The 25,935-nt window shown below is 40.0% G+C and overlaps 1 protein-coding gene across 2 annotated transcripts in view; it reads left to right on the top strand.

The window, feature by feature from the left end:
* Positions 1 to 25,566, top strand: part of tmem131l (transmembrane 131 like) — a 42,092-nt gene extending 16,526 nt beyond the window's left edge. Inside the window, exons 4-34 of one of the 2 annotated variants that reach the window (XM_066660196.1) lie at positions 6,059 to 6,106; positions 7,682 to 7,802; positions 8,852 to 8,965; positions 10,051 to 10,155; positions 11,964 to 12,041; positions 12,670 to 12,808; positions 13,888 to 13,946; positions 14,190 to 14,295; positions 14,536 to 14,638; positions 14,732 to 14,876; positions 15,123 to 15,293; positions 15,485 to 15,560; positions 15,968 to 16,088; positions 16,449 to 16,518; positions 16,747 to 16,856; positions 17,057 to 17,126; positions 17,671 to 17,798; positions 18,227 to 18,369; positions 18,842 to 19,034; positions 19,480 to 19,665; positions 20,207 to 20,359; positions 20,661 to 21,192; positions 21,485 to 21,612; positions 21,757 to 21,911; positions 22,144 to 22,341; positions 22,592 to 22,670; positions 23,168 to 23,274; positions 23,546 to 23,678; positions 23,967 to 24,046; positions 24,446 to 24,567; positions 24,801 to 25,566. In XM_066660196.1, the coding sequence (XP_066516293.1) occupies positions 6,059 to 6,106; positions 7,682 to 7,802; positions 8,852 to 8,965; positions 10,051 to 10,155; positions 11,964 to 12,041; positions 12,670 to 12,808; positions 13,888 to 13,946; positions 14,190 to 14,295; positions 14,536 to 14,638; positions 14,732 to 14,876; positions 15,123 to 15,293; positions 15,485 to 15,560; positions 15,968 to 16,088; positions 16,449 to 16,518; positions 16,747 to 16,856; positions 17,057 to 17,126; positions 17,671 to 17,798; positions 18,227 to 18,369; positions 18,842 to 19,034; positions 19,480 to 19,665; positions 20,207 to 20,359; positions 20,661 to 21,192; positions 21,485 to 21,612; positions 21,757 to 21,911; positions 22,144 to 22,341; positions 22,592 to 22,670; positions 23,168 to 23,274; positions 23,546 to 23,678; positions 23,967 to 24,046; positions 24,446 to 24,567; positions 24,801 to 25,097 (4,270 nt within the window). In that variant the 3' untranslated portion in view covers positions 25,098 to 25,566. The remainder of the gene's footprint in view (positions 1 to 6,058; positions 6,107 to 7,681; positions 7,803 to 8,851; positions 8,966 to 10,050; positions 10,156 to 11,963; positions 12,042 to 12,669; positions 12,809 to 13,887; positions 13,947 to 14,189; positions 14,296 to 14,535; positions 14,639 to 14,731; positions 14,877 to 15,122; positions 15,294 to 15,484; positions 15,561 to 15,967; positions 16,089 to 16,448; positions 16,519 to 16,746; positions 16,857 to 17,056; positions 17,127 to 17,670; positions 17,799 to 18,226; positions 18,370 to 18,841; positions 19,035 to 19,479; positions 19,666 to 20,206; positions 20,360 to 20,660; positions 21,193 to 21,484; positions 21,613 to 21,756; positions 21,912 to 22,143; positions 22,342 to 22,591; positions 22,671 to 23,167; positions 23,275 to 23,545; positions 23,679 to 23,966; positions 24,047 to 24,445; positions 24,568 to 24,800) is intronic. The other variant, XM_066660197.1, reaches the window with a different exon arrangement.
* Positions 25,567 to 25,935: the final 369 nt, after the last annotated feature.

Here is a 25,935-nt window from a genome sequence, read left to right on the forward strand (position 1 = left end):
CATGTTTTCTGACTCTCAATAAACACAAGTTAGGAACTCAAACTCCACTGTATTTATTTGTTTGACACTTTCATAGAGCTGCTGCTTAGCCTTTAATCTGAGAGTGAGCACAGAATGGTTCAGAGTGAGTCAAGAAAAACTGAGCACGCTTGAGTGTTGTTTTGCTCATACGAATAGTTCTTGTATAAGAGTGTAAACATTGCACACTGCACTTTTGATCTCGTTATATACCTGGAAATAATCTCTCACTGCTGACATTTTGTGATTTTTTTTCTGTGCAGCAGCAGCTCTCTGCTTGTAGTCGAGTGTGCTGACCTGGCTCACATTATTTACATCATGAAATCACAGCAGTTTGATTGAGAGCAAAGTAACAAAAAAAACAGTAGATACTGACCACGCATCCCTTGTTTCATAATTTTTCTTAATAAGCATTAATAATAAGCTCATACCCACGTGAACTGTTCTCTGGATCAGCTTACAGTGCCTCCAACAATAAAGAAAGCCTTGAGCATCTTTTATGCAATGTTAGGAGACAGCAGAATACGGATTAACCTTTTAATGAGATTTTGATCAGTGTCAAAACATACAGTTTCACACCACAGAAGCAGCAGAGTAGATTAACAGATGTGTGTCTGTATTGGAAAAGAGTGAGGGAGGTGGGGGAGAGAGAGTTGGAGCGTTAAAGGAATGCAGTGTGGCAGTGCAGTGCTGCTATTTGTGGGTTTGGCACAGAGGGAGGCATGAGAAAACGTAACAGAGGGCGAGAGAGAGAGAGAGAGAGAGAGATGAAGGGACAGTAAATGTAAGGATGAGAAGATAAGCCACACAGATGTGGTTAGGAAGGTAGTACGTGTACACCTCCGCATCCAGTCGTCTTCTGAAATGAAGGGGGTGTTCATTAGGAGGTTGTTTCTCTTTGTTGCTGTAACAGTCTCAACTTTTCTGGGAGGACTATGCACTAGATATTGAAACATTGCTGTGAGGATTTGATTGCATTAGTGAGGTGTGTGTATATATATATATATATATATATATATATATATATATATATATATATATATATATATATATATATATATATATATATATATACACAACCCACTACAAAGAACACACTTTGGCACACTTTGATTCACTGTTGCTTTATATTTATTAAAAGTACCATATTGAGAAATAATAATAATATTGAAACCTAAAAGGCGGCCTGTGCAAAAGTTATGGAACATTTTACAGTTTTTTTCCCCTCCATTTAAATTTTTAAAGATATATTCATTAAAATAAACTTTGCTGAAAATTCCAGAAAGATGCCATATTTAAGCATGTTATTTATAGAGGTGTTGTTTACCTTACCTTCTACTTTAACTTCTAATATGGGACTGTGTGTGAGCGTGAGTGCAAAAGTCAAATAGAGTTTCTGCTTTCATAGCATTATTTAAATTGCCCGCCATTTCCTGTTTGAAAACAGAGCGGAAATGGTTGTCAGACGTGCAGAGTTTGTTCTCGTGAGTGTGTGACGATTCTGTCCCAGAGTCTTTTTGTTTATGTTTGGTTTTGGCAGAATGTAAAGAATAGTTAGAGGTGATTTCTTTATTCTCTGGAGGTTCCCTGTTCATTAAAGTCACCTTATGTGGCTTATATTCCTTTTAATAAAAATGATCTTTTATTAAAATGTATCCTTTATCTTTAATAAAATGTACAGCAGTGTTTACAAGGTGGAAATGAAGAAATAAATGAATGTGTGAACTCTATATAGCCTCAGTCATCACCAGTGTGTTGCATTCACATGTATGATGCAACATCAGTCAGTCTGCACCAGTACTTTCACACAACATCGACTATTGGGTTGAGAGAGTGTGGGGAGCTCGACTGAGCCATTTTATTAGAAGCTGTGGATGATCAGGAGGCCAGAAATGGCCACAGGGCACTTGTATGATCTGATGTTAAGGTGCTATACCTTTTATAAGACTTCTCTGTAGGTCATTATACATAAAACTACATGACATCTGTGTTAGCATTTTATTACAACTGACATAGACATCTATAAAGGCTTATTCCAGCCATCATTATTTTTCATAACTCTTTCTAGGCTATAACTGAATGATGTCCTATTTGAACTGAATGGGTTTATCTCCTCAGCGATGAAGCCCATGTGTTGTGATTACATTAAAATCTCTAGAGGTTTCTTTATCAATATCATATACTGATGGTATATCACGTTTGAAAAAGAACTGACCCGTGCAGCAGTTTACTTCACCTGCTCTTGTCTAAAAATAGATCTGTGTTTTGTTGAATTATGGACATTAGAGCCATGTTCTTTAATGTATTTGATCACCATTGTGGATAATTGTTACCAAAGGTACAGAGAAACCTGGAGTGGCAGCAGACTTGGCAAATACGGTGTTGTAGTCTGTGTCCCCTGCGCAGGTTGTAAGGGTTCAGGGTCCAGAGAAGAGGTCATTGCAGACACCAGCCTATGTTTTGGTGAGCTGCAGGACATAAAAGGGTGGATAATCACTGGTGTAACTGACCAAAGTGCATTTGAATAGGCATTTTGAAAAAGCAGTGGGCTAACCCTCCAATCATACGCCATGATTGCAGCCCTAGTAGCATAGTTAATCGTAAATAGTTAATAATATTTTTTACCCTACATGAGGGGACATGTCCCTGGAAAACCTCAGAAATTTATATCTGGGAAAATGGTGGGTAATTTAGCTAGTCATTTTTTTAAGGGAAGGAGAGAGACAACTCTGACCTGGCCAATCCGGATGGAAAAAAAATCACAGAGGAGCACCTGTAAAATATGTAATTACACTAGTCATTTCTGTTTTATAAATCCTGTCTGAATAGCGCTAAAACAAGCTTTTGTGGACAAGTAGTTCATAAATGTTTATGTAATTTCATGTTGGTAGTCTTATGAATGATGGCTTTAACTGTAAAATGTAACCCATTTTTATTTCACCAGGCAATATATCATCCAGGGAATATCTGAGTTAATACTGGAATCTTTGTGTATTTAAGTTAAAGGCTAAGCACCACTTAATGGACCTTCATGAATATTTCACATTATTGTAGTCACTGACAGATATAAGTGTGAATTAAAATGAAAATAGCTGCTTAATTTGCTTTAAAACTGACAATTTTATTAAATTGACGGAAAAACCCGAGCTCGCTACGGAAATTCTCGAACGCGACCGTGACGTCACTGGTGGACAACAGCTGAACAACGCCGCGGTAAAACACCGTTATGACTGACTGTTATGACAGTATCTAGCTAAATAACCAACATTATTCATGACAATAGCCTAGCAATAAGCTAAACTCAAATGTAGAGGTACCGTTATTCTTGTAAATGTGATCGAAGTCGAACTCGAATTCATCCGACACTATAAACCTCCGTAATGCAGCTACGTAGCCGAGTATAATCTGAGACACCGAGTTTAGCGAGTCAAGCTAACGTTAACTAACACCAACTAAAACAGGCGAAGTGAGTGTCCTCACCCTGTTTACCTCCATGTTACAGAGGCTCTTGAACACCTTTCGTTGGTGTCCTTACATGCCCATATTGTTGGAAAAGCGCCAGTGAAATGAGCTACAGATAACGGAGTGAGCGGAGGGTCCTTTCCAAAGTGCCCGTTTAAAGTGGACAAATTTAGTCAATTTTCTGGATATTTTGGGATCTTTGGGCCATTTGTTCACAGATGTCCCACTGTACATTGAATGATTGCAGCCAAAAACAACACACCTTTTCCTCATTAAATTAAGTGCAGCTTCTAGAGTTGTTGTCCACCATCTACGTCACAGGCAAGACGCCTATTAGAGTTTCCCAACACCGCTGGGGGGGGGGGGGGACCAACGGTCTTTTAAACCTTACTCCTTCAATTAGTAAGAAATAACATGTTTTCTGACTATCAATAAACACAAGTTAGGAACTCAAACTCCACTGTATTTATTTGTTTGACACTTTCATAGAGCTGCTGCTTAGCCTTTAAATGAGAGGTATGTAAAGATAAAGATTATATCAGCTGATGATAGTGTGCATGCGTCAGAAAGGCTGAACTTGGTTAAAACACTACTGTGTGACTGTGTTACAGTGATTCAAATGTTTGTTTTTTTTTTTTTAATTCAGCGCTCACTCCCCAGTCAGTGAACTGAGGGTGGATCCTCTCTAGTCTGTACTCACTTTCTTCCCTTTACCAATTTAAACTGAATTCAGACATGTTTTGGCAAAGATTCTCTTCTCCAAAACACACACACACACACACACACACCTCATACATGAGATCCCTCCTGAAGAAGGATCTTAAAGCCAAATCAATGTGGAAAAAGGGTCATTTCTACTAGATAACCCACAGACTGGGGGCTGATAGATGCTGATTGTATGTACGTCTCTTTTATAATCATTTATCTGATCATAACGAACTGTGTTTCATGTCTACTTCCTGTTTAACACCAGCTTCCTTTCTGTCTTGTTTATGTGTGTGTGTGTGAGAGAGTGAGAGAAATGCCGCAGGTCAGACTTAGTTACACTCTCCAGAAAACCCCCAAAAATACACCACATTTTCATTTCACCAAATTTTTCAATCTCCAATCACAAGCTCAGATTAAATTAAACATAGTGAAATGAAACAAAACAAGGGATTTACATAGCATTCTGTATCCATAGAGTTAATGAAACCCATGCTTTTAAGACTGATATTTGTACCTCAGAAAGCAAATGTTCCAGAAACACTTTTAACTTCAGTGTGAAGGGACAGGTCATTGTCATTGCCATATAACCAATGACACGGGTAAAGATGAACACTTCTGTGAACTTGAATTAACAAGCTCTTATTTAGTATACTCACCGAACGTTTGGGTCCGAGCACCTCTTTAAAGGCTGGTCTTGTGTGGGGTGTCTGGTATGCAGTGGTTAGCACACAAAATGGTTCCAGGGAGAACCACCCGTGACCCTGCATGTGGGTCATGTTTGTCCAAGGCTCATCAACTTAATAACTGAACGTTCACTTGCTGCCTGATATAACTCACACCATGACAGCAGCCATTGTAACCACATCACTGTTATTCATGTCAGTGGTCTGTGGTTTTAATCTTGTGATGGATCTATGTATATATTTGCATAATTTATGGCATTAATCTTCATATTATGCAGCAGCAACAAGTAGTGTCATTGTCACACAGCTCCATGGTCCTTGGGTCACTGTCTGTAATTAGTGTGGTGTGCTCACCCTGTGTCTGCTCCAGTCTCGTCCCGTAGTCCATAAACACATGCTGGTAGGTGGACTGGCTGTGCAAAATCTTTCACAGGTGTGTGTGTTAGTGGCTGGATAAGTGTGTGAATGACTTGGTGGAACCCTCTCCAATGATTACAGGTGGGCTCCAGACCCACCATGACCCTAACGTGGATAAAGCATTTTGAAACACCGAATGAATATATGACTGTTTTGATGGACACACAAATTTAGTGTGTGTGTATGTGTCAATCATGTTATGAATGATTGTGTGTTAAGGATGTGTCCTGTGTTGGTTAAACACAGTCTGTGTGTGCAGTGATGTGATTCAGTGATAAAGTCCGTTCTTATCTTTCAGCCCACTGTGTTCAATACATCAGCACAGGACTGACCTCAGATCACCTTAATCCTGCTGTTATGGGTTTACGAGTTTGTTTATCTTTACTGCAGTGGGAAGATGCTGGAAAGATTTACACTAGATGTTGGAACATAGCTGTAAGGATTTGATGGTATTCCAGCAGTCATAATGATAAGGTTATGATATGAGGTCAGGCACTGATCCTGGATGATTAGTTGTGGATCAATGATGATAAATGCCACTCCAGCTCATGTATTGGATGAGGCTGATACTGGGGCTTTGTACATCTCTGGCTGACGCTTACATTGGGCATGGAGAACTTTGGCTAATGTGTGGCAGCTCCAGAACATCCCATTCTGTTTGTCAGCGGAAGAATTTTACTTTGAAATCATGCAGAGACGAATACTAATCTCTCTCTCTCTCTCTCTCTCTCTCTTTCTCTCTCTCTCTGCTCCATTTATTTGACGAACAGTGGGACACCTGTCCACCTGCGTCCATCTGTGCTGAATTTCGGGACGCAGTGAGTATTTCACATAACACACACACACACACACACAGATGATAGAGATGACCAAATAAAGTCCTGCCTCCATTTAAAACATCTCTTTGGGCTGAAAATCTTCACGATGACCTCTTTACTTTGGGCTAGGACTCCTTCTCGATACTGCTGCCGCCCTCAGGCTGTAACAGCGCTGTTTCTGATTTATTGCACATTTACTACAGGTGTGTAAATTACATAAGCACTGCCCTATTAGGTCTACTTTATTCTGATTGGCTGCTTCAATATAAGTCCTTATAAGGAAGTCTTAACACCAACAACGTCACTGTCATTTTCACTCACACAAGACCAGACTCCTATGTCTCTTTTTTTATAAACCTTTTAAACCTGAATCATAAAGCCACATTAAGGTGTATAACAGATTTCCAGCCACTGATAAAATCGGCATGAATAGTGTGTAGTTTTTAGCTCAAATAAAACACTAACACATGTTTCCAGCTTGTTTTTGCTGCTGCCCATGAACAAACCCACAAGAGGGAACAAGCAGAGCCTTATTTCTCTTCCCATCTAATTTCATCATCCTCCTGTTCCTCAGCCACATGCTTCAGCCTGTTTACTGCCTGCAGAACACACACACACACACACCCCACACACACCCTTGTACACACCCTCACTTCTGTGGAACTTTCTAATCAGTTCTCCCTCTGGCTGTTTGTTATTGCAAATGCAGCCCATCACCATGCTGTTTTCAGAAGTTCCATTTATGATGTCACAATGAATGCTTATGATGTCACAAATGAATTTTATACAGTGTGCAAATTTACATTGAAAGTTATCTTGTTGTTGTTTGTGACATCAAAATTGCAGTGTCTCAACACTCTAAAGCCTCTGAGCTATGTACTAATTTCAAAGCAGAATAAACCTACTAAAGTTTGTGTTTTGAAGTGCTTTTAATTTGTCTCTCGGGGCCGTCCCAAGCTTGAAGTGTTTTTCTTTTTTCTTTCTCTCTCATGGCTTCACACCTCTGCAGCTTTAATGTTGGCCTTTAACCACACGTTTGTATCAGGTCAGCTCTGAATGTCAAAGCAGCAGCAGAGGCTCAGACCTGGGCTTTTTATAGAAGATTGAGCTTTTACCCTTCTTTTTTTTTTAACCATGAGAGAACTGAGCTTTTATCTCTTCAGGAACAGCGTCTGATCACACTGTTACCTCCAGCTCCTGCAATAAAATGCGTATGCATACTTTTAGACCTTGAGATCAGATGCGTTGTCACATGCTCATAGTCACTGTGGAAATTAAGAGAAATGTCAGAAAACATAGGCAATGGTCGCTGGAAGCCACATTGTGAAATATCTGCCTTTTCTGTGAAATGGGGTCATCATCAGTTGTATTTGTCAAATTAGCTCAGATTCTTATGCTCACATTTTTCCTGCTTTTAACATCAATTGCAGGAACTGAGTGCTCACTTTCTGCCTGAAGTATCCCACAACTCGACAGGAGTGTGTAATAGATAATCAATATTATTTACTTCACCTGTCAGTGGTTTTAATCTTCTGTATTGTGTGTGTGTGTTTGTGTGTGTGTGCCTGTGTATAGGCCCGTTGGACTGCCGAGAGCTGAAACGGTGTACATAGATAATTACAGCTCAGAGCAGATCACTCTCCAGTCCATCCACACATCCAGCTCACATTTTCACACTCCCTCCTTCTACGAACAGGCAAGTTTTGCTCTCTTTCTCACGTCCCTTTCTTTGGTTCTCTCATTTTCTCTTCCTGTAGTAGTGTTCTATTCTCTTTATTTCTCTCTCTTTCCTCCTCAGTCATCCTTATTGAGTCGTATTATCTCACTCCTGTGGTCCCTTGCTCTCAGAGCCACAAGATTTCTTCTATTTAATAATCGTTCTCTTAGAATCTTTTTAGAAAAGCAGCTGCTTGGGTCGTTTGATTGTGATTGATCATGACTCTTAGGAAATGATTCAGTGAATGAAACGAGTACTGAATCAAATAAAAGTCGAATAAATTGAATAATGAATCAAACGCCTTTGTGCTTAATTTTGATTGATTAGAGTTGATGAACTTTTACATTACTCTATTACCACAGAATACGAGCCGTCTGATACAAACTGATTGATTAAAATTTACTTGTAAATATTTGAACTGCTGATGGTGTTAGTGGAATTCTTTGGTGTTTTTTCAGGCACACAGACTGAAAACCCCACAGCAGAACAGAGAAACCACAATTTCAAGAGCTGGATTAAAACCCAGGCTCGGATTAGTCTAGTGGACCAATTCATCTCTAACGTATTTTAATTGCTGGATTAATTGAAGGCAGAGATTGTCTACACCCATAGGCATTTATTAAAGAGGCGACAGTAGTTAATACTGTTCTGCAGTAGTCAGAAAACAGCAGATTTGTCATAAAAATTAGAGGAAAAAATGTAATAAAACAAGAATATCATTTACTACACAATACAAATGCAGGACCTGAAATAACAACACAGAGAGCAACTTGTCTGTTTTTTTATTGACACTTGGCTCTAGAAACCCTCTTTAAACATTACACTGGTGAAATGAATTGTAAATCATTGTGGTTAATTAAATGTTCTTCTCTTCCTGCCTCAGTTTTGGTAAAAAACGTAGCATTAAATGACATTTCAAAGAAACAAAACGGTGTGTTTTGTTTTCTTCTGAGTCTTATAGCTTTCCAGTGATTTAAAAAAGACTCTCTTTGTTTTTTTGCTCATTTTTATCCTTTGTGTGTTTACAGAAGATACCACCCAGAGGGAAGACTTCTTTTAAACTTATTTTCCTCCCAACAGAGGAGGGCAATGTAGAAAACTCTTTATTTATTAACACATCATCCTATGGCATAAAATACCAGGTGAGAAAAGTACTGAATACTTCAGGGGAAATAATACACTGCACTGTTTACCTCTTATTCATTAAGTGTGACTATGATATTCCAGGAAACTGTTTGTGTTTTGATGTGATGAGTTTGATTAATGGGAGACTTATGGAGTCTGATTTCTTTCATTGGTGTTGAACGGAACCAGGCATCTCTGTGTCTACAACAAACAAAGCATTTTATTTTCTCTACATTGCTATCAGTGACCTCCGCCCATCTAAAAGCTTTATACGGAAATATGATGATGAAAATATAGTGAACAGTCTGACCTCAATAAGTGTCTTCACCTCACAGCCTCCTGCACGTCCCTTTCTTTCTAGGAGTTAATTTTAAACCATAACTTTCTCAAATCTATGGCCAGACAACAGTGTGTTCACCACCATTTGCTGTAATAATTTCTGTGGTGAGCTTTTTGAGGAGGACATTTGGTTCCATTCAGTACCACTGTTTAATTTTCTCAACCCAGAATCAAAACGCTCTCATTCACTTGGTTCACATCTCAACCAGAGAATTATACGTTGAATTTTGTGAAATATGTGGACTGTCCCTTTAATACTGCTGCTAATGCCATTTGTGAACAGGTTCTGTAGGTTCAGCAGGTTTTTCTCATGAAAGCGCCAGCATTAATGCTTTACACTAAACTAATTTTTGCATGTGGGTCATATGCAAATGAGCCTGCATCTCTGTGTTTTATTAACTTCCACTTAGAGATTAGCAGTGACTCACTCTCCATCCAATCAGGAATCAGAAATATTTGTTTAAAGAAACAAGGCTAATATGATGTCAGCTGTTGTATATAATAATGTTGTATGGTCTAATCAGCTGTAAAATTTACATTATATGTCTCTCTCTGTCACACACACACACACACACACACACACACACATTCATGTTTACTTTTTACCTTCATATATTTTTCATTTTTTTATTTCCACTGTTTTACTCTTTCTTTTCTCTCTTATCACACATCCCTTTCTTTGCTTTTCTCTTATATTTGTCACCTTCTCTCTCTCTCTCTCTCTCTCTCTCTCTCTCTCTCTCTCTCTCTCTCTCTCTCTCAGGTGTTAGGTGTGGGAGTGAATGATGGCTCAGTGAAGAAGGTGCAGAAAAAAGACAGCATGTTGATATTTCCCCACATTCAGACCATTAGTCTGACACAAACTCAGGTACTCTATAGTTTAATGATAACACACACACACACACAAAAGATTCACCCTAGAGCAGCTGCACACGAGCATGGGGTCAGCATGTTAAATGCCAAGTGCCAAGCTCAGGTTAAACGGGTATCAAGGCATCTCTGGCTTCTCTGTTTCCATTAATTTATCTCTAACTTTGGGATGAGTGCCAGAACTAATCACCCAGTATCTGTACCTAACTTCACTGGCTACATGCAGTTGAATCCTCACAGCATATGTTCCAACATCAAGAGTCCTGCATGAAGAGATAGAAACACTGGACAAGCATAAGTACTCTCCCACGGACACTGTAAACTTTGTGTGTGTGTCTCACAGGAAGTTAGACGTTGTTTCTAAATGTCACTTAAGCCCCATCTCTCTTTTTAGATCAGTTTTTTTTCATTGCTGCTGCTTTGTTGTTTTCTTTCTGGGTTTTTTATATTCCAGCATATATTTATTATTCATTAGTTTTGCTCAGCATGCTGGGACCTCACTGTGCTCTTCTCCACTGCATAACAGCAGCACAGAGCGTGCTGAAATTAAGTATAACGGTCATGATTAAAGATCATGTTTAATTTTAAGCAAACATATGGCACCTCTTGTTGATAATGTAAAGAGAATACACGTAGTTATGACATTCATACAAGTTTTACTACACAATCTTTATTTATTTGCTGATATTCACATACATTGTGTCTCTCCCAAAACCTAATGAACTCCTATATAGAGAGCATTTTAAGTCATGATGTGCATGCTCCCAACACATAGGCTGTCCTAGTTCGTAGATACCTCAGAGATGCTGCCTACTGAGATATCTTAATGTGGCCAAGCTTAAAGGTAGCATCGAAATGTTCCTCAGCTGCAATAAAAACAGGAAGACTAGAATCAATTGCACTGAAACACTGAGGTGACCACAGCTGTTGAGGTAAGCAAGCAAGCCGTGACACAATTGGTTTCTAACTAGAGCACCTCAGTAATCTGCTTCACGAAGACAGATGTTAATTTGAATGCTGTCGATTTAAACAGCTGCCTATGGAGTCAGTACCTACTTAGGCAGCTCACTAGGTTTTGGGACAGACCTAAAATTGACAAAACTGTTGGGACGCTAATTATTGAATTCCAGTGATTCATTCAGCCCCGCAGTCTGCCTTCAGTGTGCCAAGGCATTTTGTACAGTCGTACGCTACCTACATTGTGGGGACAGTTTTGGGAAGGCCCCTCTCATATTTCAGTATGACTGTGCCCCAGTGCATAAAGCAAGGTCCGTAAAGGCGTGGCTGGGGGAGTTTGGTGTGGATGAACTTGACTGGCCCACACAGAGGCTAGACCTGAGATGAAACTTTGAACTAGAAAGGAGTCAGATCTTCTCAAATAAGATCAGTTTCTGACCCCCTGGATGAATGAAAGTCTTATAGAAAGCCTTCCCAGAAAAGTGGAAGAAGCTGTTATATCTGCAAACGGAGGATTAGTGCCTATATATTTAGAAGGTCCTCTATGTGTAATGTGCATGTATTCCAATACTTTTCCCCATTATAGTGTATTTGGCATACATAAAGCACCCTTAAATATGCCATAATGTTTGCAAATGTTTTAATTATGTCGCAAAAACACGGAATTGATCAAATATTAGTTCATTATAACGCTCATCAGATCTGTGCTAGAGTTACTTGAGATCTTTATCAAACATCTTTTGGAGAACTGTGCTATCCCTTTCACATTCATTATTTCTTGGTGTAATTTGTCTGATTTAATGTTATGTTTCTGGATTAATATTTTGTGATATGTATCTCTGCACACAGGAAGATGCATTAAACCTCACTATCCTGGGGCTGCTGTTAAACATCAGTCTTCCTAAAACACTCTACACTCATCCACAGGTAAAACACAGACCATATCAGGAGTGATCGGTTTTGTCGGTATTGATTGAGGAGTTTAGAGTTATGTTTGTGTTTTGGGGACGTTAGGGCAGGGAATGTTGTTGGTGTTAAACACTGCGGTGTTTCCTGTGCTTTTATGTATGAATGTTATGTATTTATTATGAGTGTTATTTGATATGTTGAAGTGATATATTCCTGGTATTTGAAGCTCAGTGTTGGGCTGTATGTTTGTGGATGGTGTTAATCCCCAGATGTCCATCTTAGATCTTTGTCACCCACTTAAACACAGAGTCTAGAGTTTATATAGGGCTTGGCCTCAGTTCTCAGAAAGTCAGCTGTGGCTTTTAAAGCACCTGTTCTCAGTGTTTGTGTGTGGTTACCGTGTAATCGAGAGATTATGCCATTGTTCCTTTAACAGTAATATTCTATTAATATCCAGCATTGGAGGTGTCTCAACAAAACATACAAAAGATAAAAGAAGAAAAGAAGAGGTTTAGAAGAAAAGGAATATTGTCCATAGGTCCTTTCATCATTCAAGTTTTGAGAAAACATTTAAAATTTCTGAGAAGAGAGAATAATTTCTCCCTCTCTCCCTCTCTCTCTCTCTCTCTCTCTCTCTCTCTCTCAGAGCTCCTGTTTTGGAGTGGAGGATGAGGGCCAATTAACTCTTCAGATCACTTTGTCTGAAAAAGGAGACAGACTCAAGCACCATGTCCTGGAGAACATCATGGTGCTGCTGGTCCTCCCCCCACCAGGGGGAGCCACATGTACGTATCGCTGCAGTTACGTATCAGCCATATTCAAGTCCACTTGAAGCCATATTCAAGTACCAAATGTGGCTTCTTGTTTATTTTTCATGACTTATAAAAACCTAAATGGGTGCAGTAGAGTGGGAAGTGTGTTATAGTACAGTATTTTAATTATAAAATGTTATTTTGGTTTTAGCTGCTCCATTTCAATGTTCAGTGTTGCTGTGAAAATAACATTTTTCGTCTCCATTCAGCCCTGAGCTGTTTCATCCCACACTGTGTAATCACAGATGGCAGAATATGAACCGTCTCAAAGCCTGTTGAGGCTTTTTTACTCAAAGCCTAAAATCAGCCTGTGGAGAGTTCCTCAAACCAATTCTCACTTCCTCTCACAGCTGTTCTGGAACGGTCAACACTGGCTCTTCCTCTCTGCTGCGTTCTCTCTTCTGGTCTGATGCAATATAAAGAGATACTTGGGGCAAAAATAATCTAATTTGCATGGTGTTCTTTGTTGTTTTCATTGAACCAATGTTGGAGAAAAATAGCTAAGATATAATAGATACTTTTACACCTCCATTCAATATTTGCCTTCAGTTAAAGGGACATTTCCACTTTAAAACTAAATTTTAATAGGAATGTTTTTGTTGTGTTCTCCCTGTGTCCGCGTGGGTTTCCTCCGGGTGCTCCGGTTTTCTCCCACAGTCCAAAAACACATGTTGGTAGGTGGATTGGTGACTCAAAAGTGTCCATATGTGTGAGTGTGTGTGTGTGTGTTGCCCTGTGAAGGACTGGCGCCCCCTCCAGGGTGTATTCCCACTGCGACCCTGAACTGGATAAGCGGTTACAGATAATGAATTAATGAATTAATGTTTTTGTTGTTTGTTGTTATCCTGCTTTGTATTATTCTTATCCATCAGTGTTAATTGACAAACAATACCCAGAATGCATTGCTCTATAAACATAATTCAGTCACTGTGTAAGTCCTTGTATAATCCCTGCACCCTTGTGATGAATTCAGTGTTTGCTGCTGTTGGAACGAGTGACGGTTTTCTGCATGTTGCCTTAAGAATTTCCTCTCCTGTTTGTTTTTTATTTAGCAGATCCAGGAATAGCCGTGTACATGCTGAACTCAGGGGCTGAACAGCTGTCAGTAAAGGTGAACACTCTGATACAACACAATCCGATACAACCACATTAGACACATGCAGGCACAGTCAGACATAGACATGGTCAGACCAGACAGTCACAATCAGACCAGACATAGCAAGTTCATACCCTTTAATATGTTTGTTTTTGTTTTTGCCAGATGTTATTTGCTGTTATAACGCTCACAGTCTTATTTCTTCCCGTTTAAATCCACATAATATTCAGCTTACCCTTAAAACAATGATGTTTTCAGGAGATACAGATTGTGTCAACATCAAACAGTTCAGTGGAGATCAGTCCAGTTCCTCTGAGAGCTTTGCAGAGTAACCTCACTCGGGTGGCCTCCCTCTACTGCAGACGTAAGACACTTTACTTATCCCTTTATTTATTTACTTGTGAGTGACATGGTGGTGAAGTAGGTAGTGTCACTGTTACACAGCTTCAGGGTCTTGCGGTTGTGGGTTGAAAACCCACCTCGGGTCACAATTCACAGCCTACTGCCAGTGATCTACTTTAATTGCTGAAATAACTGATAAGAAATATTTATATTTATTTATTTGTGTGTGTGTGTGTGTGTGTGTTTTCTTGCTTGCCGTTAGGATCTTTGTCGTCTCAAAGTAAGGAGTGTTCCAGTCAAATCAGCCTCCAGATGATATGGAACAGATCAGTCAACATGTTTCCTTGGCTGCAAACTACACCCAAGTAAAACATACACAAACACACATGCTCTGGTTTGGTATAACACTGCCCCCTTGTGTGTATATTAATATTATGTCTCTGCTCATCTTTCTGTAGGAGTTATGACTCTCGGGACTGGTTTCAGTTCACACAGAAGCAGAGAGAAACGGATGTTGTGGATCTGGTTCTGATTAATCCTCTCCCTCTGAGCTTCAGCATTAACAACATCTCTCTCTTACACTCTGCACACACACACTTTAAGGTATATATATATATATATATATATATATATATATATATATATATATATTAGGAGTTTTGTCCCTGAGCAGATATGTTTATAGTTCCACAGTAAATAATAATCCAGTCTGACTAGGGTTAATCAGTCTAGCAGAAAAAAAGTCTGATGATGCCTTGTGTAGTTCTAAAAACCTTTTTTTTAGTTTTGTGTCCCGGTGTTGTTCACGTTGTTTCACTCCAAGTTAAAATCAGTTATGTTTTGCTGTAGGTAATAAATGTCACTAAGACGGTGGCCATGGCCTCTAGCAGCTGCACGCTGCTGACGTTGCGCCTCCTCAACAGGACTCTGCCAATCAACCTTGTCACCACAGTAAAACTGAGCACCAGCCTAGGCTTCTCCCTCCATCTACCCATCCACATCTTCACCACAGGGACAAAGGTACAGTTTTAACTCAGATCTTCTCCTTTATACACCGTAAAAATGTTCTTCAGACGTTAATCAATAGTTACCTGCTGTAACAGACTGTTCTCTTAATGCAGTACTGCATTATGTGGTTTAATTGTTGTTGTTGTTGTTATGCTTAAAAGCATAACTGACTGGTGTTCTCTCTCTCTCTCTCTCTCTCTCAGCGTGGTGGTGGTGGTGTAGTGTTTGAAATAGGTGGAGAGTGTGAAAGGCCGTGTCCTCTTCGACTCTCTAAAGCAGGTCAGTTAAATCCTTATGTTATTCAGATATTCAGTAAAATCCAATTTGCTCCAAAATAAAAGTCACTGAGTTTATTGAGTAAGATTCAGTGGGTGATCTGATGAATGATACAGAACGATACAGAGAGCACTTCCGTCATGCAATGAGAGAATTATTGATTCCTTGAGCATAGATCAAACGATAGAGATTTTAAAATTCTGCAATTGATTTAGCAACGCAACAAAAGATAGTGTTGTTTCACAGATTAATTCAAACATTTAAACACATTGAATGGAGCTCTGTATCTAAAAAGAAAACAGTTCCGCGGCTTACTATTTTGTTTTACTTCTTTTATACTCTAATCTTTGGGGTAACCTCTGTGCCTTCTCAGTCACTCCTGTGTATTTAAGTATGTGTGTGTTTTACAGGGAATTTAGAGTGGCAGCAGTCTCTCCTCCCAGAATCCTCAGCAGCTCTATGGCATACAGACAGCAGCCTGGTGTCGGCACTCTGCAGCCGCTGGCAGTGCAGCAATGAGCTCTCCTGCAGGTACATACACACGCATACTATTTATACACACAAACAGACACCCATGGATACACACATACATCCTCACATTAGATCCACTGAATCCTGATTTTTCCTTTGAACATCATCTGAGTTTCTTTTAAATTTAAAATAAATGTTGGGGGTGTAAGTTTGGAGGTCTCGTTAGCCCGTTTATAGTAAACATAATTAATGCCTTTTAATACAGAGACGTTACCTGTAGTGGGACTCCAGGATCCAGAAAAGCAGAACTCCAGCACATAAACAGTTCTTTTAAATGACCACACGTAAAGACATTTCTAAGTGTGTCAGGTCAAGTGGGTAAAGTTGTGTGTATGTGTGTGTGTGTGCATGTGTGTGTAGATGGCCTAGACTTCCTGCAGATCACTCTACATTTTTAGACTTTGGAGCTACACCAGTCAATGAGAGCAAGGTAACACACATTGGTTGTTTAAGATGAGTTTGATTGTTTGAAAACAGTGACCCTTTACATTGGAGGGGACTTCTTTTTACTGTCGGAATAAATCATTCAAATAAACGATGTATTAACAGTTGAGTTTAACTTTAAAATAAAAGCTATATGTAAGTTATTTTACCAGTTGCATATCAGCGTAAACTTAAGTTGGTGATTTATAGCAACTTTTTTATGTTTTGGTTCTAGATAAAGAACTTTACTCTGAAGAACCCAACCAGTTCTGTGGTGTCCATTGAGATCAGAACCCTCTCTTCATACCCAGCTCCCCTGGAGGCTTTAGACCTGCTCACAAAATGGTACAACAACATTAACACACACAGATACACAAACAGAACTCAACTTTGTGAGAGTGTGGATGTTTAAAAGCTTTCAACTCGTTTAAACTAATTAATAAATTATGGCTAGGGTTAGGGTTAGGGTTAGGGTAAATTTTACATGAAAGAAAAAAAAATAGTTATCTTAAATATTTGTGCTCATTTTTTCCCTCTTTTTTCAGGTTTAATATCAGTCCTCACTCAGTGAACATCGCCACAACAGAGTTTTCTCTCCTTCCTCCTGAGCGTAAGGTCAGTAATGTCGCGTTTCCATTGGTCTGGCATCAAAGTGGATGTGAACACACCCCCTCTTCAGTTGGCCATATATGGGCATAAACAAGTCATTGCCTGCATCATCCAATCAAAATTTTATTTATTAATAAATCTTAATTGCTCTGATTTTAGAGTAAACCACATAAAATATAGTATATGTTATTCATCAGATACGGCATGAGCTTTTCTTCCATGCTCCACTGTTTCATACATTGTGTTGTGCACACCTAGCTGTTTACTGTTTAATGGCAAGATCGAGTTAGCCAAATTCATTTGCATAAAGTTTAGCTTGGCTCTACTTTTCAGGCCATCGCTTTCCCCTCATTTCATTGTTCCAGACCCATCATTCGCCACACCACTGCTGCTGACAGAAACTGACACTATTGCTCATGAAGTGTTTCATTGTTGTCTCACTGGACAAGTGAAAAGGCTGAGTTAGTGTGTGTTAAATTAGTGATGGTAAGGGAGGATGTGTAAGGGAGTCATGTCCAGTGTTTAACCCTATACTGTGTGTTTTTTTCAGTCTGGAGAGAGTCACAAACGAGGGAAGTATGTTCAGAGCGTTCTGCTGAAGCCATGGGAGTCCAAGACTGTTTCAGTGGCGTATAAACCGTCCGAACACAAACCTGTCACCTCTCTCCTCCTCATCAGGTTTGGTACAGTTTCTGTACATTTGTGTAAACAACGCTGTTTTATGTCATTATTTTGTCCCTTGTTGACTTTAATAGTAACTCTCTTAAGACAGTAATAACTGCAGTATTAACACTGATGTAATCTACTAACTCTATTATAATGTAGCTAGAATATGAACATTCCTCCAGTGAGGAGGATACACTAATAGCATTTTTCTGACACTGTAGCTACGCAGTGTATTTCAGCATTGTAACAGTATTTATGTAATTCTGACATTAGAACCTGAGTATTAATATTGTTTGGGCACTACAGGCATGGTATTTATGTTAAAACATTGTGAGGATAGTCTTAATATCGTTGAAATGTTGAATAGATATTGTCATTTCTCCATTGTTGTAGTTGTAATTCCAGCAGCATGATGATGACATTTGTGGTGTGTTCCTCAGGAATAATTTGTCAGTGTTTGACATGGTGTTGGTGAAGGGGTTTGGAGCGAAGGAACTACTGCGTGTCGGGGGAAAATTGCCCGGTCCCGGAGCTTCTCTTCGCTTTAACGTACCCCAGTCCACCCTCATGGAGTGCAGAGACGGTGAGAACCACCCCAAACACCAACCTACAGTTAACTAACAGTCTGTCATTGCACTTGACAAATTAATACTGGTTTTTATTTATTTATTTATTAGTTTTCTCACCATTTTTAGTTGTTACCAGTTCCACAAATGAGCTGTTTCTCTCCAGTCACACAGCCCTAGGAAACTGGCAGGGTGAAGGCACCATAAGCTCTAATATGGAAATATTACATAGAAAAGTTTTAATTATTAAATGAATTAGTGGAACAGGACTTTAGATCTCTCATCATGAAAATAGAATGGGTCGAATTGCTAGGTTTTTCTTTAGATCACAGCAAAGCCGTTTCCACCATGATTCCACAGCCGTTTCTAAATGATTTGCTCAAACTGTTTACATGTGATTTAAACCTGTGAATTAAACTTGTGAATGGAATTGAAGTTCTCACACATGGTGTTTGGTGTAACTGTTAATTTGCAAAGTGTGTGTCTCAGGTTTGCGGAGTCGCACCAACAAGCCGCTGTTTGCGATCCAGAAAAGTTTTAAGGTGGAGAACGCTGGCGAGTTGCCTCTGACGGTGATGTCCATGAACATTAACGGATATCAGTGTCAGGGCTTTGGCTTTGAGGTGCTGCAGTGTCGCTCCTTCAGCGTGGACTATAACTCCTCCTCCGAGATCACCATCGCGTACGTACACATCCTTCAAACTACATGCATTGAGCAAATGCCTTGGTTGGCAGGCACGAAAAGTAAAACACACACAGAAATCACATAGATACGTCACACACTCCTTCGCTCACCCACCCAGAACACACTTCAGTGGTTTAGTATCTGAATGGAACAGGGAAAGTGAAGTGCGAAGCAAGTTTGTACTTGTTCTATTTTGTATACAAGTGTGTGTACGTGTTTTTAAGCCTGTATTTATCTTGAGGAATGTCACTGTTTTTATGTTTTACCACGTTAGCTGTTCTAAACAGACTGACTGCTGAAGATAGTTCCTTTATTCAGCAGCTCATTTTTCAAATTCTGCATTTCATATAAGCATCTAACTTTTATTCTATGATCCTGGGCTTGCACTTAATGTAAGCAACTTTTTTCTTCCTCCTAATGTTTTTATTTTCCCTCTCTGTAGATTTACTCCAGACTTCACGTCATCGTGGGTGATCCGAGATCTGATGCTGGTAACAGCTCGTGGTTCCTCATTTCTCTTCACACTGAATGTGACTCTTCCACACCATATGCTGCCGCTCTGTGCTCATGTTGTTCCTGGGCCCAGCTGGGAGGAGTCCTTCTGGGTCATCACCCTTATATTTACATGGTCAGTCACTTTTTCTCACACACACACACACACACTCCTTCTGGGTCATCACTGTATATTCACATGCTCTGCTTCCCAAAACATTATTTGTATAGAAGATATAAATGGATAGACAGATAGATATGTGGAGAGGTAAACTGAGGGAAATGTACGGAAGGACAGCCAGAACTAGACACACAGACAAGCAGACAGGAAACAGGCATGAAGATGGAGAGAGATGATGCACAAACTGAAAAGACACACAGATAAATAGATAGAGATAAACATATAAATAAATATAGAGGCAGACAGACGACACTGAACGAACAAAAACCAAACCACAGCAGGGTGTGCTACACATCTCTTCATTTGTCAACTGTATTGTGGGTCTGTTGAATAGGAAAATGTTTAAATGAAACAGTTATAATTATATAGTGCTTCTATTGTGCCGTAATAGTATATTATCGTAGACTGATTCTGCAGGTGATTTTTATTTTTCCCTCTAAGTCCTATATTATACAGCGTGTAATCTCATGCCTGTGTTGTGCTCTACTGTGTTCAGTTTCTCTCTGGCTGGAGTGTGTTTGATGGCATTTCACCATGCTCAGTTCATCCTCCGAGAGTTCACCTCCCCAACACCACGCAGCAACCACAACCACAACTCCTCACCGAGAGAGAACGGCTCCATCAGCCACAACAGCTCAAATACCAGCAGGTAACACATTTTTTTCAGTAAAACCTAAAATAACTGACACTTCTCATCTGGTTTGCAGTAGCCTTTAGACTGCTACACTGTTCTCTTTAGAAACAGCTCTGACTAAATATTGTAATATGACACAATCTTAGCTATATTTGGTGTAAAGGGGGAGATATAAATTGTAGATATAAGGCTATATCTTGGAATGAGTGAGAAGACTGTGGATTAAACATTTTACAAAATTATACTTTAATTATGTTACACTTTTTATGTTGTCCTTAAACATTGATACCAACTAGTATTTCTTTTTCTTTTCCAGTCGAGCCAAAAGCAGCTGTAAGAGCTACTCAGACACATGCCACACCTCTGATAAAGGAAAAGGGCGGGGCTCCACAGCTGTAGCCAATGGGATAGTTCGACCTCAGTCATCTTCTAAAAAGGGTTGTGGAGGCTCCTCCCAGCCCCAAAAGAAACAAACCCACAAAGTGTCCTTTCTCTACAGCAGATACAAGAGTAGCTCCAGTGCAGCTAGCACAGTCGCTAACGCTAACGTCTCAAACCCTCTGACAGACGAAGAGAGAGACGAACGTTTGTTCGAGCAGGACCCAGATATCTGTAACAATAACAACAACATTGAGGAGGTTCTGGATGAGTCTCTCCTCCACTCAGAGAAAAAAGAGCAATTCACAGAGGACAAGATATGTCCAGGTGATATGTTTCCCATGGAAGCACATCCTGGATTCCCCCAAAACATCTCAGCCAATCAGGTGCCTCAGCCAACAGATGCAGAGATGGAGAACAGGTGCAGCAGAAAGAGGGATGAGGAGAAAAGGGAAAGAGCAGACACTGAGGTACAGAATAAGTAACACATTGTTGCTGGTGTACATCAGTATACTCCATGCTTGATAAGTAAAATATCTGACAGTATTTTGTTAAAGAAGTTGTTAATGTGTAAAGTTAATGCAGATGAACTGTTGATAAATAGAGAAATATTTGTTCACAATTCTGATAATTCCTTAACTCTGAGACATAAATCTACCACTGTGTCCTGAATGACTCCACCATGCTGCTTTAGTTTGTGAGCCAGTAGTTAGTGCCCCTTGCAGTAAAAGCCTTTGTTCTATTATGTATTGTCTGTATCAGAGAGAGAGTGAAATCTGTCAGAAGAAGAGAATAGAGAAGGACTCAGAGCTGGGAGGATCTGGCTCCAGCAATAAAACAAAGAAAAACTCAGGAAAGAACCGCAGAAGAACAACAGACACAACACCTGGGTGAGTAGATCAGGATCAGGGTCTTTGGTTTGGGGTTATGTGAAGGGTGTAGTCAACTATGATTGAATAACATTCTTTTTACTAGTACGAGTCTGTGAGAATTGAATTGAATGGTGATGTAAAGTGATGCTGAAATGTTTACAGCCTCCTGGAGAACAGTGTTGTCCTGGTAACGGAGAGGGAAAGGGAGCCAGAGAGCAGAGAAACGAGAAACTCATCCAAAACCCAAAACCACTCCATTACTCTGAAGCTGGAGATCCCTAAAACTACAGCAACAGAGAACAGCCTCAAACAGAATGGTGAGGACTAGCTTTATTGCTCGGGCTATCGGGCATGGGTCGATGGAGCTCTCTGGAGCAGAGCACTGTTCTCTGGAAGGTGACAAATTGGAGTCGTTTACAAACCATCCAATAACAGTAAACACATCATTTCAGAGGAAGCGTTTGTTGAGCAGGTGCCAACAAACTGGAGGACATACAGTGCATTGTACAAGTTTTTAGCTTTTGTTTTGTTTTTTGTTATCTCCTTCAGGGGTGTGTGTGGGTCGTGTGAGGAGGAAGGGTCCTGAGCGGAGGCAGTGGGAGTCAGGCTCAGACTCAGGCAGTTCCTCGGGCAGCTCGTCCGGCAGTGTGAGGGCCAGCCGAGGGTCCTGGGGCAGCTGGAGCAGTGCCAGCAGCATTGAAGGAGAGAAAGACCCCAACAAATTGCACTCTAACAACAATCGCAAGAGTGAGAGCACACAACACACACACACACACACACACACACACACACACACACAGTCTGTAAACATTGACAGAAAGCACACTCACTGAAAGAGGTTTTTATTCATGAATTATGGGATTTCCTGAGTCCTCCAGCGAATGAAATATTTATTATGTGCCTGTTAACACTTAATATCAATATTGTTAGGTGACACTAGTACCAATATAGAGGATGTAAATAAGCCCTTCATCATTAATCTGTTCTTTTCCTCTAGGGGAGCCTGTACATTACAATATGTATCCCGCCGACAGAGAATGCTACCCTCCAACACACTGCACCTTTAAAACACAAAGGTACCACAACAAACAGCTCACTGTTACTCACTGCTTTAAAGGAGCCTTCAGATAATTCCTTATGATATGAAATAAACAGTGGTTATACTGACACTTAGAGGCCTGGATGTATCAGAGGCTGTGTTCACACCTGGCATTAACATGCATCTTGGGGGAATCTGATAACCAGAAACTGCCAAAATGCATAAACATTAACACCTGCAAAGTGTCTTGAGTGAATACCTCAATCATATTTGCTTCTGATGTATTTTGCTTTTTTAATTTTGCAAGCAGTTAGGACCATTCCAGCAGGTGGGCTATCAACTTACAGTTCAACGACATTGACATATCTCCAGTGCAAAACTAAAGAAATAAACATAACACACATAACAAACATGTTTCAGCTGATTAACTACATCTGAGTTAAAAGATGGAGGCACACTGAGAGAATCAGAATTTGGTGGATGCAAATGTATTAATTAATTTAGTAATTAACTGGGTTTTATTTTGTTTTACAGCATGAATAATCTTTATGTGAAAGAATCGTGCCAAAGCTCAGAAGCCCCTGCCCAGTCTCCAACTGTGAGGTTTGCTGATATAGCCACAGGGCTGGAGAGATCCCCAGGTAAGTGTGGTGATTCAATAAATACGCATTACACAACTCAGGGCCTGTTGTGAGCTTCCTCCTTATAATACTCCATGGGTTTGAATTGAATGCTTTGTATATTTGCAGCCCATGTTAAGCTGCATTCCCTCAGGCTGCATCACATATTCATTCATTTTAAATTCTTTAGGTATTATTAAAATCAGTAATTAGATATACAAAGCTCATAAAGCAAAATACATTTTGTCCAGATGTTTATAGACATAGGCTCATATAAGATTTTGTTTTCCAGATGCTGGTGGAGTGTATGTTCCAGACGAGGTGTGGTCCACGCCATCGGTTCCTCTGACCAATGAGTTTCGGTACAGCATGCAAGACCCCCTGAACCTCGGCCCACACACCTCCACACACACCCCTTTCACTGGGTAACATAACTTTTAAAATCCATTAAACACCTGTTTTATTTACAGTCGTGTGTAAAATGGCTCTATTGTGGATAATACTATGGACGTTCATGCAGAAAACCTAGGGTTCAGTTCTCATTTTGGTGCCCATACTACACCTACCCTGCTTTCGCCTCAGTACCATGATTAGAACTGTAAGTCACTCTGGAGAAGAGCTTCTGCTACAATGCCATGTTTACTTTATCTGCTTCTGTTTGTATTATCTGTATTTTAGATGTTGTTTAATTGTATGGTCTTCTTTTTTTCTAGGAATTTTCCATGGAATAACTCACTGAGTCACAGTAATAGTTCGTACCCCTACAGCCAACAGAACAACTACATGTTAACAGGTAACTACAGTTTGAATAACTTTATATGGCCAAAGATTTCTGGACACCTACTCGTGTTTCTTCTGTAATTACGTTTCAGTTTTCAATTTATGCTCCTTATATAGCACTTTTGATTCTGATTCTGAAAATATTTATCATGAAAAACAGTATAAATCTGGACGTGGAGAACACTTTACAGCCCAGTGGTTGAAGCCTTGTACCCCTCTTACCAGTGCTTGTTGTGTGGGCATGGCTCATGTTCAGTCCAAAAACACCCACAGCAACAGCTCTGTTTCAAACGTATAGCGATGTCATGCTTTAAGCAAATGGGTAGCAAAGGTATGCTAGTTAACTTCATGTGAATTGTTTTTGATTGTGTAATCGTTTTGATCCCCCCCCCCCCCCCACCTACCTTCCAAGGAAACGGTAATTTCCAGAGCAGCTACTCGTGTCCAGACGCTCGCACTCAGCCGGCTGTTTGGAATGAGGAAGGGGTTCAGGAAGCTTCCTCATCCTGGAACATCACCAGCTCTGTTGCCAAGGTGAGATCATGAAAATATAAATTCACTTTAAGCTTATCTTTAGACAGGAACTCATAATCACTGATACAAATCACTGTGAGCTCATTGTCAGCCTGCTGTGGGTTAAGGGTGTGAGTTAAAAACAGCTATACAGGTAATATAAAATATAATACAGTTGCTTTATATATTTTTGTATGTGACAAAAGTACCTTGCAGTATATTAATATGCTCTTTGTCCCTCTCTCCTCTCTTAGCCCTTTTTCCCAGGCACCCGTAGTCTCTCGCCCATCTCCTCAAGTCTGTTTGGTTCCATCTGGACTCCACAGAGCGAGCCATATCAGAGCCACTTCCAGACCCCCCACACACCTCATACGCACACACCACACACACCACACCCATCTCACACACCACACACACCCTCACCACACTCGCCCTTTAGCCGTGAGCCCCAGAAACATTACTCTAGCTTTGACCCCTTTGGCCCACATATGAACCTGGAAATCTGGAATTCACCTGGCAACCGCAGCTCCAACGACTGTGTAAACGACTAAGCGTACACACACACACATATGCGCGCGCCACACCACACATGAACTTGGAGATTTGGAATTCATTTGGCAACTGGAGCTCCAGTGACTATGTAAATGAGTCTTGAAAACATGCAAACACCTACACACGCAAACGTACATTACACACACTTGAACATGAAGACCTGGCAACCAGATCGTCTGTGTAAACATGTCCCACACACATACACACACAGACGAGTGCATACAAATAAAGAAACATGCACACACTCTCAGAGAAAGCTTTCCAGGAAAATAACCCACAAAAAGAATGTGGCTTTAAAGATTACGAAATAAAAAATGTGAATATACTCTTATGTTCTCTTATGTTCCAGTTTTCCCTCCAAAAAAAAAAAAAACAAGTTGTTTGTTGTGCGAAAGTTAAGCATTTTGTTGTATATTTTTCTAGATGTTTTGCAGATTTGACCATAGGAAAATAATAAAAAAAATTTTGTACTGAAAACTTTTTTGTGTCCTTCCCTTCGTGTGTGTGTGTGTGTGTGTGTGTGTGTGTGTGTGTGTGCGTACGAGAGAGATCCATCACTTCAGAGTTAGAGGACAAAGTTATGGGCATTTGCTCAGTGTAGCACTATTTATGCGAAGGTAATTTTGGAGAGACATGCTGCCATCTAGATGACGTCTTTTTCCAGGAACTCTGTCTACTTCAGTAGGACCCTCACTGTGCACTCTGATAATTAAAGATAAGGGCATGTGACCCAGTGATAACCATGACTTTCTCCCAGCAATTTTTGAGTGTTGAAGGTAACTATTTTATTTGTTAATATTTAACAAATATAATAAATCTGGGGCCCTCTCCAGGGTG

The sequence above is a fragment of the Hoplias malabaricus genome, chromosome 2, assembly GCF_029633855.1.
Source record: "Hoplias malabaricus isolate fHopMal1 chromosome 2, fHopMal1.hap1, whole genome shotgun sequence".
NCBI classification, from domain to species: Eukaryota; Metazoa; Chordata; class Actinopteri; order Characiformes; family Erythrinidae; genus Hoplias; species Hoplias malabaricus.